General features: G+C 38.8%; 1 protein-coding gene across 1 annotated transcript in view; it reads left to right on the top strand.

Annotated features, from left to right (window-relative positions):
• Positions 1-16,522, top strand: part of LOC122815911 (glutamate receptor ionotropic, NMDA 2D-like) — a 1,415,655-nt gene that overhangs the window by 1,142,623 nt on the left and 256,510 nt on the right. Inside the window, 1 exon segment of the mRNA XM_044088769.1 lies at positions 2,015-2,244. Coding sequence (XP_043944704.1) covers positions 2,015-2,244 — 230 coding nt within the window.

Below are 16,522 nucleotides of genomic sequence, written 5' to 3'. Positions count from 1 at the left end.
GTCCTAGTACCACTACTGCTCTCATCTCCTTCATAAGTACCATTTCACAAGCCAGAGACCAGAATAAACTTGTCTCCTGTCTCTTTCTTGATTTCTCAAAGGCATTTGACACTGTTTCCCACCCCCTGCTGTTAGACAAAGTCTCTCATTTAAACCTATCAATCTCTACTATCTCATGGTTCTCTAGTTATCTTAGCAATCGTTTCCAATCTGTCAAATGGTATTCTGCTATCTCCCCTGAACTCCCTATTAAGATGGGTGTTCCCCAAGGGTCAATTCTTGGACCACTACTTTTTAATATCTTCACTAATCAATTATCTTCCTCTACCCAATAGTCATCTCTTGTCCAGTATGCAGATGACTCCACTGTTATCACCATTGCTGATACCCTCCCTGAACTTCATACTAAAACATAAAACTCTTTCTTGTCTGTTGAAAACTGGATTAAATTAACCTAAACTTTCTAATCTTAAATCCAAAGAAAACCAAACTCTTACTCTTCATACCAAAATCTATGTCACACTTGAAATCATCTTTCACCATCTGTTTCCTCAATAATACATCCGTCATAGTAAAAAGCCACACTAGACAACTAGGAGTCACTATTGATGACCAGCTAAAATTTGATCTACATGTTCTAAGCAACATTAAGAAAACCCATCAGAAACTACTGCTAAAAGAGCTCTTTCTCATGCCTACCTGTTACCTACCCTTCTCTATGGGTCTCAAAGTTTTACCAACTTACAGACCTCACTCATCTCTAAACTGGAATTCACTTACAACAAGATTGCTAAATTTGCTGCTGAACTTCCATACTCGACTCATCACTGCATTGCACTTACAAAACTGAACTGGTCTGAATTCCCTCATTGCCTCCTCCTATCTCAGCTTCAAATAATTCATTCTATTCTATACCAACCTTCTTTCTGTCCCAATATTTAATCTATCATGTCTCTTTTTAGTCCTACTAGAACCCTCCACAGCACAGAACAACATCTCCTAACTATTCTCAAACCTAAGTCCTACATAGGAAAAGACTTTTATAGCTGTTACCCTGTTGAGAACTGGATTAAACTACCTCTTGACATCCGATACATTAGATCCAAATCATAATTCAGAAAGTCAATAGAACTTCACTTAAAGGAAAATAAACTATGTCTGAGCTATCTTCCCCCTGACTGACATATCTCTCTAAGTATCCTATTCTTACTTCTACTTCTGTGAAACCCTACCTTTCTCCCAATTCTTTTTATTGCAACACTATCACTCATTCTTTCCCTCCTCTCTGCTTCTTTCCTGTAATTTTATAATTCTTTCGTACTTGATCATTTCTTCTACTATTCTCAGCCAATCTTATTTGCCCTGTTTTTTAGCTTTTCTAAAGCTAAAGGTCTATCTGTATTTTCTTGCTTGTCTCCACTGTATTCTCTTCATGCTACAATATTTATTTAAATTGCCATGAATATTAACTTCTATTGTTTATGTCTAGAAAAGTTACACAGAAAAACATTCAATATTTGACATATCGTAATACAAACATTTACATAGACATAAACAATGTTGTTCTTCTTCCGGCTTTTCCCGGTTAGGGGTCGCCACTGTGGAACTCTGGTCCGCTAATGATTGGCAGTAGATTTTTACGGTGCTAAGGTGCCAGCCCGACACCTCGAGGCGTTCGAAAGACATGCGTGAATGGGCGTGCCCTCGTTGAAGGTTGGGTATTTAGCACTTTGATAGTGAGGAAGGTTAAGATATGTTTTGTGTTAAGAATGCCTGTTTGTATAACCACAAATTTGTAATGGCACACAAAATTGCTCTTACCCACTGATGTATGTTGTACTGTATGTTAGTAGCCTTGGTAAGATCTGGAGCTTCATAATTTAGGATTCTTGTTCTACTTATGGAAACATGCAAATGTGATAGCAAAACTACTGATTTTGCAGTTTTTATTTCTACAGCAGTTCAAGGCCTGACAGTCATGATGTGTTTGTTTATTCTTCTCTTATACTTGCAGGTCCTGGTGGATCACAGTTCACCATAGGGAAGTCCATCTGGCTGCTGTGGGCACTGGTGTTCAATAACTCAGTACCAGTAGAAAATCCAAAGGGGACAACCAGTAAGATCATGGTACTGATTTGGGCCTTCTTTGCAGTCATCTTCCTTGCCAGCTACACAGCTAATCTGGCTGCTTTCATGATTCAAGAGGAATATGTTGACACAGTATCTGGGTTAAGTGACAGGAAGGTAGGTTTAAGACGTAGTAATCAGTTATCACTATTTTATTACTATAAAATCATTGCAACAGTCTCAAAGAAAACTATTTAGTTAATAATGGGATTTTATGCATTAAACAAGCATGTATTTTAGCCTCAAAGATTGTGATGCTAACATTTCATGACTTTTCCTTTGTTATGACAGAAGTTGGTTTATTATTCTGATTTGTCTTAGTATTTTTCATGCTAAAGTAGCAGAGTCTCTGAAATACTTTAGTGCTGTTTCTCCAGGTTTAACTTATCCATAAATATCCCTTAATCCTTTATTTATACATATGTTGGACACAGACACAGATATGTGAGTGCATGTGGAAACCTGTTTCAGGTAAAACTACTGTTTCAAGTAAAGCAAGTTGAGTTGATGTCCACATGGCCAAAATTAGACATTTAAATTTTGGTTTAGGCAACATGCATGCAATTTACAGAGCAAAGAGTTTTTCTAACAGACAACATGGCATTATCATGGTGGAGGGGCTTACATGTTGCAATGATTAGTAGGACTATATTATTTGGAAAGCCATACTCCTTTTACGTTCACTCTTTTCAAACTGGACTTCCTGGAAAGAACAAACAAAAAAGTGATAAAAAAACAAGACTCCAGTGATAGTTCAGACTAAGTTTCAAAGCCACACCAAGAACAGCAATACTTGGTCCTACCCCAGGAGCAAGATCTATGAGTGGTGTCCAATGTCATGTGACTTTTGGCCAAGTGAGACACATATCTCAGCTGTTCTCAGCTTAACACACTGCACGGAGCAACCATGTGGACTCACCAACAATAGGATGAAGAGTTGGAGATGGGTGTAATGTCATTTAAGGAGTAGACAGGAGCATGATGGATTTAGCTAGATATGTCCCTGTCTGTGTAAATTCTTTTTGGGATGAAGGGTCACTTTAGCTCAGGCAAAGGAAGCATATATTGTGTGGAAATTTGAAAAGATCTAGCTAGATTTAGTTGATCCTTCCTCTGCACTCATTGTTTGTTCTAGAAGTTGTAGCATCTCATCTTCTCTACAGCTAACCCTCAAATGAGGCCATTTGCAGATGTGTGGATAATTGTAGGTCCCAAGCTGTGTGATGCACAGTTAAAGCCTGTGCTTTATGAAAATAAAGTTTCCTCAATTACAAAGTGAAACACTCCCTGTATTCCTTGTACATATCACTGAGATAAGTAGTTTACAGGTTAACACTTTTTTATTCAGTAGTTCTGCAGGGAAAATTTGATGCTTATGTTAAGAATGCTGGGGATACCTGGAGGGGTATGACTGTCATGACAGAGAAAAATGTCATGGCTCAGATGAACTTGAGGTGTTAAGAGTTTTTGAACTTCTGAAACCTGGTTCAGACACAGTGACACTCGAGTGCATTTGGTACTACAGCATAATGGGTCAATAGATGAATGAACAACTTTGTTGTCAGGTTATAGGACCTGAGGCCAACAATTTTGGACATGGGTTAAGAGAGAAGCTCACCTTCCAGCTTATAGCAATTGGTGGTCAATCATAGGAAAGAAATATGTTGTGAGCCTGACCTGAAAAACTTATTCAGTGCTTCTATGTACGATAACTTCAAATGCCACTTTCAGAAGAGTATTTACCTTGCATCACATGAGGCTGGGGACATAATCAGAATTATCCCTGTGCGAGTCCTTAGTTTTTGAAGTGGTAGCAAACAACTTTCACCAAGGTGATGTTAAGTATATATCATACAAATAACCTTAGGTTATGCTGCTGTGAAAGAAGCCATGACATTTAAGACAGGTGCCTTCTGTGCATTGCTGGTGGTAGTGAGTGTCTTTATATTTTACTGATAGATACAGAACAGCCAAGAAGGTGTTAGCTGCAGCAGGCACCAAAGTGAAGGGCAATGTTTGATTTTTACTAATGTATGGAAAATTAATTTAAGATATTATCAGGCAAAATAATTTGGCAAATCATTGGGTTGTCAGACATTCAGCACCGGTGAATAAACTCTAAACTCAAATGGAGACATTGTCTAAAGATGAACAGAAAACATTGAGGAAAACCTGACCCTAGTTGTTTTGATTGTCTTTAAAGAGATGGTGTCAGGCAAAAGACAAAAAAAGACATCTTGTTGATTTGAGGTTATTTTGTAGATGTGGTCATTATTGTGTTGAAATAGTTCCACAGTGACTAGGCAGCGGGAGTAGATAAGAATAACTGAAAATATTGAAGTGCAGAAGATTGTTGGTTTGTCATGCTCAATTAAACATTTTAGTGTTGCAGACAAACTGACAGAGATATCTCTAGTCTTTAGAAATGCGGTGGATACCTGGAGGGGTATGAATGTCATGACCGGTGAGTCTGTGTCTGCATAGTGTTTCCATTTTCAAAATATGGGACAAAGAGGTAGATTCCCATTATAATGTGATATTTGTTAATCACTCTAGGCAAGCCCACATCAGGATAATGGAAAGGAGAAATCATCTGAAAGTCAAGCCACTGAAACTGGAGGAGCAATACCAATTCCATCCTATCCACAGAGCTGTCAGTCAACTGTGGTTCATAGTTTCAGGCATTAGTACTAGGGTAACTGCCTTTGTAGGCCATTTTAAGCCTAGCCATGTGAGAACCAAATCTTGCATCTTGTGTCTGTAAGCTAAACATCTTATCCATTATGCCAGTCATCTGCTTTTTACACATATTACAGCTGTGATGTAAGTCTTCCAGTGCAGTCTACATAAATTGTAAATAAAGGGAGTTCCAAGATTAAAAGTCAATGTCTGGACTGAAATTTGGACAGACTGTCATTTTGAAATAGTTTCACAGTACCTTGGCATCATCCAGCCATGAACTTCAAATCTAATTTTAGCATCTGGATCTTTATAAGGATGAATGTTTTTATTAGTGATCTGCAGTGTAGTGTTTATTTATGTTTTACACCGTCATCTTCAGAAATATACATTTCATTCAGGGATTTTATATAACTTTTAATTAGCACTTATCAGTGAATTAATTCTTATTTTAATTGTTCTTAAAAGTTTCTGTTTTTGCATTGTATTACTTTAATTATCGTATTAATGCTTATTTATAACATTATTGTATGGTAAATTAGACAATTTTCACATCTGAATTTTTTGCAGGGCCAAAGAGTTTATTAGTAATCAATAATGCAATATGTATACTGAACCTTCAGAAATGTTAAAAATAATTCAAAATCCATAAATCAGAAGGTGCAGTATGGTATGCCTGTTTCATTCTTAGATCTCTCTGTCATTATGGTGTTTCCCACCCGATACCAGTGTGACACTCCAGTTAATTAGCTAATACTAATTAGCCATGAGCTAACCCCCCAGAAATGTTTATGTAGCCAACTTTACTCCAAATTGCTTAGCCACATAAATTTAACACATAAGCAGAAAAAGCAAATAATGTATTTTGACAGCAGTCACCCATCCACTTCTGTGTGAGTATCATGGCACAGGGAAGTTCAACGAAAGGATGGTGGTGAGTCATATGTGTTTGGACATGTGCGTGCATGGCTGCAGAGGCAAAAATGAGACTGAATGAATGCATTTTTGTATGTATGTTTTCCTGGGAGGTTACAGAATGGGGTTTAGCTAGGGGTTGAGATTATAGATGTGTCTGTGTGTGTGTGTGTGTGTGTGTGTGTGTGTGTGTGTGTGTGTGTGTGTGTGTGCATGCACATGTGTATGCATGTTTGTAGGTGTGGATGTGTGTTGTGCTTGCATGTGTGCATGTGTGTGTGCATGCACTTGTGTGTGTGTGTGTGTGTGTGTGTGTGTGTGTGTGTGTGTGTGTGTGTGTGTGTGTGTGTGTGTGTGTGTGTGTGTGTGTGTTTGTGTGTGTATGTATTTGTATGTGCATGGATGTTTGAGTGTGTGCATGCCGGTATGTGGGGGGGTGCCATTTCTAGGTCCATGCATAGTCTGCTGAGGAGCACTCTAGAGCAGTGAGGTCTGACAGTGTAGTGTTCAATTCAGAGACATTGTAATGAGTCATAATAAGGTGGTTCTCCATCCTATATTACCATGTCTCTGAATCAGAATTTCTCTCCACTGTGCTAATTGGTAAACCTATGCTGAGCACTTAGCGCAGGCAGAGAGAAGGCGTCTGAATACTGAACAGTATCTATCTTTACAATGTCATATTCTTATTGCTTAGCTATAAATTTATTGTTGCACTGTGCTCTAGTTACATTTTTGTTGTACTTTTTTTCTAAGGCTTAAATTAACTGATTCACATATGTCTTATCTTGTAGTTTAAGATTCTATATTTAAATTAAATAAGCACATAATCTGCTTATATTTAAATAATCATTGTGCATTCTTATAGAGAGTCAGAACTGTTTTTAATGTTTATTGTTCAATTTAGTAGCATTCTTTAGTTTTGTTTTTAAATTGATTAATATTTGGGTGTATAATTGCATCATTATTTGATATTTAGTAATTAGGGAAAATTTCATAGGTGTGAAATAGATGTACTTTGAAGTACTTCTATGTTTCTTTGGTTCCTTGTTTGTTTTAATGTGTGCATATATGCATTTTTTATTATAAATTCTTGAATTAAGAGCACTATAATAAGCCCATACCTCATGACATGAAATGTTATCAGTGCAGGCAAGTGGTATTATGTTATACCAAATGTTAAAGATGTACAGAGTTAGAACACTTTGGTGTTCCTATTGTCAGATATTATTCTTTTCACAAAACAAGCATAAGAAATTAAAAAAACTTGAACTAATCATGTTGGTGTAGTGACATTCTGAACACATGATTGTATGCTTCACAGTCATGCGTCACATTCTGATGAAGAGAAAGTGTTTAATTTCATAGGTTTGTAGGTGTGTACTAGGCTAATGGCCTTGGAGCCTTAACAAGCCTAGCCCATAGGATTACCCTGGCATCGTACCTCCCAACCTTAGTTCCTAGTGCCTCTGTTGAGTAGAGCCACTGGAGTGATCCCTGGGGTGAATTTTCTATTTTCCATCCACTCATCAAGATTTCTGTTGAAGAGGGCCAGTTTGGTGCTCTGCTTGACATATATGGGAAGTTTATTCCATAGCATGGGTAGTCTCTGGGTTATGAACCTGTCCCTCCAGCATGTTCTGTTGATTGTGGTAATGAGGTTGAGGTCTGTGGAGCGAGTGGTGTGGAGGGATTGGGATTTATTTAGATGTAGCATTTCTAACAGAGCTGGGTCAGACATGGCTTTGTAAGTCAAGCAGAGATTGCCTCTAAGTAGGTGATATGAGACAGAGAATAGTTGGAGTTTTTTGAGTCTGTCCATATAGGACAAGTGTTTAAGGCCTAGGATCCTCTTTGTGAGGTACTTTTGCGGCCTCTCCAGTTGTTGCAGGTGTCTAGTGAGGTACATGTCAAATGGGGCATTGTACTCGATGATTGGCCTAGTGAGGGAAGAGTAGAGGGAGACAATAACCTCTTTCTTCCTGGATGCAAAACCCTTAGTAATGAGATGTGCCACATAGAAGGACTTTCTGACCACAGTGACAACATGGTGGTCAAAAGAGAGGTTGCTCTCAACCTGTGTTCCCAGATCTCTTATAATGCCTTCTGTGTTCAGTGGACTAGCATCAGTGTGTTAATTCAAAGGAACTGGGTTTTTCCCAAGGGGGATGACGACACATTTTTGGCATTGAGATTAAAGCCATGGTTCTGACACCAGTAGTTGGTCTCATTGAGACTTTTCTGTAGGATGTCAACATCACTTGGGGAGTTAATAATAGCTCCCAACTTGCAATCATCTGCAAACTTTGTCAGCCAGAGTCCCTTCATGTTGGCCTGGACTTCAGACAAGTAGATACCAAATAGGAAAGGACCCAGGACCGAACCATGTGGGATTCCACTCGTGACTGGTCAGCAGTCTGATTTGGAGTCAGCTACTTTCACACTGCGGGTTCTATTTGTGAACCAGTTTGCAACCCACCTAGTGATATAGGGGTTGATGCCTAGCTTAGTGAGCTTTTCTATGATTCCTGAGAGGAGAATAGTATCAAAGGCCTTGGTCAGGTCAAGGTAGGTTGTATGAACCACCTTGCCTTCATCCACAGCTCTGGTGACTGACTCAAAGAAGTCAATCAAGTTGAGCAGACATGATCTATCCTTCACAAAACCAAACTGTGCAGGATCCAGAGTTTGGAGATTCACTATATCTTTTTTATTAGGTCCATGATGATGCGTTCCATAGCATTGCATATCAGACTCGTCAGTCTAATGGGGCATAAATTCCCAGGGTCTGTAGTCGCTCTTCCTTTGTGGAGAGGGATGACTGTAGCAGTGCACCATTCAGTAGGGACAAAGCCTGAGGTGGGGCTGTGATTGAACAGGGCACACAGGTGAGGTGCCAGTTCACTCTGTAGTTCATGTAGAACACAGCAAGGGATATTGTCAGGTCCCACAAAAGCTGTTTTCTTGGCCTTAGACAGTGCTGTTTTAACCTGTGTAGCAGTAATATTGGGTGCCTGTAAATCTACTGGTATTGTGATTGGTCCTTTGGGGGGTGCGAGACGGGTAAAGTTAGCACTGAATCTGTAGGCCAGTATATTGGCAATATCAGTTGGCTCAGTATAGGAGGCACCATTGAGCAGTAGCTCAGAGCAAATCTGGGTATTGCTGTGGAGATTCTTTACATAACTATAGAAGGCCTTGTGGTTGTCTTTACTATCTGCTGCAATTCTGTTTTCATAACTATCTTTAGAGGATTTGATGAGGGATCTCAACCTTTTGTTGAGGCTGATAAGGGAGCTTTTCCAGTCTTGGGACTTCCCCTTATTCCACATCAGTTTCCTTCTTCTGTTGTAGAGTTTGTTTATGGCAGGGAACCACCAAATTGGTTCCTTTTTTTTTTTTTTTTTGAGGAGAGCATCTTGGTTCTATTGGGTATGGCAAGATCCATGCATTTGTATATGTGTTCGTACAGTGCATTGGTGTATGAGTCGGTTGTCATGCAACTATTCTCCATTTGCATGGGTGCTGTGAAGTTAGCCACCTCTGTTTTTAGGAGCCCAAAGTTAGCTTTGAAGAAGTTTTTCATGGTGCTTACCTTTGTGGTGGGGGAGGGGTAGGAGGGATGTGGATTTCCAAGGTGATTAGTTTGTGGTCGGATCTAACCAGGGAGGAGTTGACTATTGGTGTAGTGCAATGGTTGCCCATGTTACTAATGACCAGGTCAAGGATGTTGCTACCTCTAGTGAGGGTAAGAATGAGCTGGTCCAGAGCATTGGAATTAATGAATTCCAGAAAGCATTAGGCAAGTGTATTGGTACAGGACTAGTTTTCCCAGTTCATTGAGGGGTAGTTGAAGTCGCCCAGTATAAGAGTGTTAGGTTGGACCCTAATATTCTCCAGGGTGCTTAGGAATGTGGAATATGAGTCTTGTGACATGGTTGGGGACCTATAGCAGGCTACCACCTGAATCTCTGTCTTACCCAATGTTAGCTACACCTGAAGTATCTCAGATGCGTTATGTTGGGCTACCAGTATGGAGGTGTGTGCATCCTTTATGAATATGGAAGCACCACCTCCTTTGGAGCTTCGGTCCAAGTTCTGGGGCCGCAAGGTGTGGATCTGGGGCAGAAAGGTGTATTTCCTCTCCATATATATGGGTCCCCTTCAAAGCATCTAAAACCCATAACATCTAATTTCATAACATTGAGACCAGAACATCTAAAACTCATAACACTGAATTTCATAACATCTAACAGTACAAATCACAAGAAAATAACATCCCCTCCAGATATAACGACATATAATGACACCAAACTACCAAGCACACTTTTTACTACGTTTCTGCAGGAGGGCTTGATACAGTGGGGTTAGGAAATTAACTTTTTCCCACTGTAGTGCGATCTTGGAGTTGGTATATTTAAATATATTAAGTGTTATGAAATTAGATGTTATGGGTTTTAAATGTTTCAAAGTAGATATGCATACACACACACACACACATACACACACACACACACACACACACATATATATATATATATATATATATATATATATACATACACACATACACATATATCTATATATGTAGCTGTATAGATATATTTCTCTCTCTCTCTCTCTCTCTCTATATATATATATATATATATATATATATATATATATATAGATAGATAGATATTGTTGTATCATTTGTAAGCAAATTGCATCACTGTGTCTGTCATTATGCCCCGTTTTCAAAGTGTACTTTCTTATGAACCCATAATGAGGTATACTGCATTCATGGCTTTGTAGATGAACTCCTACCCATGGATTATGCCTTGCTTCACTGCCTCACCTCTGATGCTTATGACATTTGCAGTCTCAGTTTGTCCCCTTCCATGGAGTATAGGCATGAGCCATCCCCCTCATTCCAGCTCCAATGACAGCCTGAGCCACTATTCGGACTCTGTTTACTATAGTCAATGCTTTACTTTTCTGTGTCGGAGATGATGGCTTTCTTTTCAGATGCCACTGATGCAGGTTACATTGGCGAGGGAAGGAAGCAGTGAGACAGAGATGTCTCTGTGTTTAGTAATATCTTAGCATCAGCAAAAGTAATAATGGACAATGACTGTGATAGCACAGTACACTGAGCGTGTGCAGTTGCATGCAGCCAGGCATGGAGTCAAGCACATGGGAAAAGTATTCCAGAAGAGATACAGCCAATGTCCACACATCCAACACAGCCTAGTGACATGGTTACTACAGGCGATGATATAGTTTGCAGTAGGACAATTAAACCCCTGAAGGTGAGCTTTGGCTCTGAGAACTATTTGGTTTCCTCAAGAATGGACTGCTTTAGAGGAGCAGATGGTCAATGGCAGCAAATGTAAATATTGCCCCTATTTTGAAGAATACTAGACTTGAAAGGGGGACTGGGAATGATCACAAAGGGTGAGCTGAGAAAGTCACAGACCTCAGAACCTATTGTATGAGTGTTAAGTGAGGTAGCCAAGGAGAGTCCTGACCTTCTAGGGCTGAAGCAGCCTCAGCACTGAGCTAATGAATTACTGCACAAAGAATATATTCTGGAAACAGGGCTAGAGGAAAAAGTCGTACAGAAACTGATAGTCACAAGGGCCTAACACTGGTCACTTATGGCCATGGCTCATGATATTCCTTTTTCATGATGTGCATATATAAAGGAGGCCTATGCATTTTTTTAGGAATACTGTGGTAAGATCACAGGCAAAATGCCCACAATACACAATGCCTGCAGCCACACAAAGCCATGGACCTAGATAGCCAAACAGTTTTCTGACAGAAGCTGACAAACAATAAAAACAGAAAAAAGTTCTTCACTTCCACATTTGTCTATAGTCCTACAGAAGCTAACCCTAAATATATAAATATTTAAGTATAAAAATTAAAGAAACTATTTTCCTACTAAAGTGCTTTGTTTCAGTACTTGTCTTCCATGCAGTATCATCAGTATAATCATTCATTTCCAAATGCCAGCACTGCACCCCCCTCTCCCCGCATGACATTGGCATCTGTAAATCATGCCCCATAACACCTTACACAGTGGGGGGTATATATTGCTGTTTAATACCCCTGATACCTATGTAAGAGGTATCTCTTGGTGATGGTAAACCATGCAAACAGGTATCCTGAAGCAAACCCCTCATTATCTATTGATACAGAAAAACTGGTAATTATTCTATTAGTAATTTTCAGTAGGGGTGGTTTCCCCAAGAAATGTTAACAGAAAGAGGAGCTGACTTCATGTCAGACCTAATGTTCTGTTTGTGGAAAAGCCATGACGTGAATAAGTTTAAAACTACCTCCTACCATCTGCATAGATTTGGTGGAAAGATTTAATTTGACTTCTATCCTTTTAGCCATCAGGCTACTGAGCTCCAATACCAACTTACATCTCACTTGACCTCAGGGACAGTAGGTAATACAAGTGAGAAGTATATTTCCGTGCAATAACCTTAAAGGGTCTTAAATACACCGTGCAATTAATCTGAGTATACTCTTATTTCTGTGCAATATCCACTGATGCTAAAACATCATCCTCTGCAATAAGTAACAGCTGTGAACTTTTTGTGACTTAAATATCATGATTCCTTAGACTACTGCTAACAGAATCCTGTGCAATAAGAAGTGGCTGTGGAATTCTGTGCAATAAATACAGTGCCTCTTTAGCTTAGTAACTGTCTATTGATATGTAAAACAGTAAATATCATGTAGTAGGAATGTCATAATGTAGTAATGTGAATTGTTGGATGTTGGATGTTTGCTCATAGAGCCTGGAGCAATGTAATTTCATTTAGTTGCACTTATTGTGGAGTCTGAATGTCATATAAATCTGCTTTGACTTTGACTAAGATTGTGCTGAGAGCATTTGTAGACTAGTTTACATGGTATTGAGTAGAATCTACCCCTACTCTTCTACACATGCATAGAGGTGTCCTAAGAATCTAAACTTCTTTGTCATTTTAGCTACTTTTTCGTCAAAGGATAAGGAACATGAATCTCTGATGAATGGGTGGGTGAATTTGTTTTCTACAAGTAACATCAGCCATGTGCTGAATTTCAGGACTGTGACTGGGGGCCTCATGATGTTGGCACAAGACCACCTAGGACAATCAATGCAGTAGGAAAAGGTCTGGTATGACTGGACAGAAAGAGCCTGAGTTTATGCTGTTGAATAAAAGTTATTGTTGTTTATTTCTGTTAGACAACATATGATGCAGGGAGTGCTTTCACTGGTGTAGGAAAGGTAAGATGTTAATTATTAGTGGAATTGGTGTGTAAAAGAGTGGAAACCAACACAAATAACAACCAAAAACCACTCTTTGAGCCAATGACCTGCGACCAATAGTTAAAAGCACGTTTATTCAATCCACATAAAGTACTTCACCATACAAAAGGTGAATCCACAAAAACAAAACAGGTCAAGCGCTTTCGATAGGTTCTGATGAAGTCTATCGATGAAAGCGCTTGACCTGTTTTGTTTTTGTGGATTCACCTTTTGTATGGTGAAGTACTTTATGTGGATTGAATAAACGTGCTTTTAACTATTGGTCGCAGGTCATTGGCTCAAAGAGTGGTTTTTGGTTGTAGCAGAAACACAAACTTAACCATACTAATATGATAAAGCCCTGCCATAAGTACAAAGACTCTAGTAATTAGCAGAACTGTATCTACATCATTTGTCTTCATGTATAGTTCCCTCAAATTGCCCATACCCCAACTCTAAGTTGCCCAAAAAAAGACCTCAAATCTTTTGGACCGAACTTAGCAAACTGCTTACTACAAAGGCAACAAGTGGCATGGTACAGCCTACTAAACACTTCAGTGCTTTATCAATGACTGCAAATGCTGTATTGGCATTCATTTTATTGCACTATTGCCCCATTATCCTCACAGCTTCAAAAAAAAAATCTTATTTTCCATTTCTGCACCACTGGCACATTGGCACCTGACAGTCATGCCCCTAGCATCCCCCCTACCCTAGTTATGCCTGTGATAGTGAAGTGCTCTGGTAGTAGAGATCCTCAGTGAGGTTCAGAGTGATACCTCAGTGAATGACCAGCTGTTGTCATAGAAGCTATTATCTGTGCAAATTCAGGAACTCTGATCAGTATGACAAGAATCTTTGGATATGTTCAAGACTAAGACAGGGTGGTCCCAACTAGCAGAGCATCATGTGGATACAAGATCAATGCAGCCACTCATACTGGCTCCTTATTTCATGCCTAAAACATGAAGCAAACCATATGGGAAAAACTGCAGAAAATCCCAGATCTGGAGTACGTTTAGGATTCCAAACTCCCTGCAACTCCTTATTAATGCATGCTAAATCTAGACCTGTTTCTGGTCCTAATCTCAGTCCTATGCATTACCCTAACTAAGAAAAATCCTTTCTGTAATACTACTTATGCAACAAGACACTCAGACAAAACACATACACAAACACACACACACACACACACACACACACACACACACACACACACACACACACACAAACACGCATATGCACAGAATACTAAATATAGCTTCTTTAGTAACCCTTACTGTAACCATAAAACCCAAACCCAGAAACTCTTACACACACACACAAACACACACACACACACACACACACACACACACACACACACACACACACACACACACACACACACACACACACACACAAAAACACGCATATGCACAGAATAGTAAATGTAGCTTCTTTAGTAACCCTTACTGTAACCATAAAACCCAGAAACTCTTACACACACACACACACACACGTGTGTGTGTGTGTGTGTGTTTCCTTAATGCCCAAACTTTAGGTATATCCACACAAACTAATCCTTACCTTACTCACACACAGATTTGCTCTTTCTTCTTTTTGACATCTCCAGCACTCAATAATGAAAAAAATTCCAAGCACACCACACTGTTACAAGTTGACGATTTCAGAGAGTGAAGTGAAAAATCTTAACTCACACACACTCCCAAGCCTAATCTAACCTTTACTCTAACCGTAATCCCCAAACATTCACATACTCCCACCCTACATACTCACCAGCTACTATTTAATCAGAAAAATTCAGAAACACAAACATTCAGTAAATCAAATATTTAGTAGTACCAACCCAAAGTTTTCTTGGTCAAGCAAATCAGTGTCCAGCCAAAAGAACTGCTACCCCCTCACATATATTTATATCTCTTTATCTATCTATCTATCTATATATATATATATATATAATATATATATATATATATATGTGTGTGTGTGTGTGTGTGTATGTGTATCTTTATCTATACATATATATGTATATCTTTATCAATACATATATATGTATATATATATATATATATATATATATATATATATATATATATATATATATATATTCCAACTCTGAAATCTCAGAAACTCACCAAAGAAGTTTCAAAATATACCTCACTGCATTTGTGTTCCAGTTACCTCCAAAATGCTACTATGACCAATAATGACAAGGAAACTTTTAGCAGGTTTTGGAAAACTATTATCGTAACAAAGAAAACTATTACTAATTCATATAAAATGATAAATGAAATCAAATACCAGAAAGACCTCCTCTTCTCTAACTACTGGAGAAAAATTAAACCATCCATAGATGATCAGCAAATAAGCCAGGCAATCAATCTAACACTGAAGATTATACCCCTCAAAAAGTTAGCATACACTCAGCTCATGATCAATAATAATGCACATTTTACACCTGCAATCCTACACAAATTTAACACATCAAAAGCACCTTTCTGCCCACACTGTAAGGACCAGATAGCTGACTTAATCCATGCATTTTGGAGCTTTAAATATGTCTATAAACTCTGGAACTCTGTTGAGGTACAATTACAAGAAATGGGTTATCAAACATCAACATTAACTTGGGAATTCACTCTATTACACATTCTCCCACCCAACATACCAAGAAAACAAGCAAATACACTTTTAACAATCTTCCTACTAATGAAACTGTATATAGCTTTTAAATGGCTAGATACGATAAATATCTTTAGGGAGGGTTTTAAACAAGTAGCTATGCAACACCTTTTAGCTCATAAAATAGTAATAGATAAAAGTAACAAAAATATGTATTAGTATGTATCTAAACTATCACGGCCAGTATAGCCTATAACTTATTATTATATCTAGGTGGCTATAAACGCTAGCCAGGAAAACCAGCAGCTTTACTCCCTCCCCAGTCTAATCTACTTTTTCAACTATTTAAAGACACTCTGAATCACTACTCCTTTTCTTGCATTAGGAACCTAAACTCCCTCCTTTTTTACCCTGCTTACAATAAATTAATTTGGGCCACCAGGTGGCAGACTTGTCCCTTCCAGGCCTTGAAGCTTTCTCCTGACCTGTACTACACATTTGCTATATACTGTTTATCCACACACTTGCTATTAAACTGTAGCCATAACATCTATTTATTTTTATGGTTAGCTCTTACACTCCCTCCAAATAGCTCTATTATCTACTCTTAACTTTATTCCAGTATTTAGGGTTACCTACCTACTGTAATCCCTGCTTCAACTGATTGTTCTTTTCAGCTCCTTACCTCTCTTGTCTCTACCCACTCCATTCGCCCTGTGGGCTCACTCCGTTCCCCTACCTTACCCCCAATTCCCAACCACCCCTACTGCTCCTAAGCTTATACATCCTCACCACACCCTCTTCCTCTCCAATCCAGTCACAATAGTCATCTTGTTAACATTCTTCATACATCTCTCTCGAATCAACCCTAGTATAACTCCTCCC

This window comes from Protopterus annectens, chromosome 1.part1 (genome assembly GCF_019279795.1).
Source record: "Protopterus annectens isolate FY-2018-M chromosome 1.part1, PAN1.0, whole genome shotgun sequence".
Taxonomy (NCBI): domain Eukaryota; kingdom Metazoa; phylum Chordata; order Ceratodontiformes; family Protopteridae; genus Protopterus; species Protopterus annectens.
Note: the sequence above shows the minus strand (reverse complement) of the source record. Positions and strands in the feature narration are given on the sequence as shown.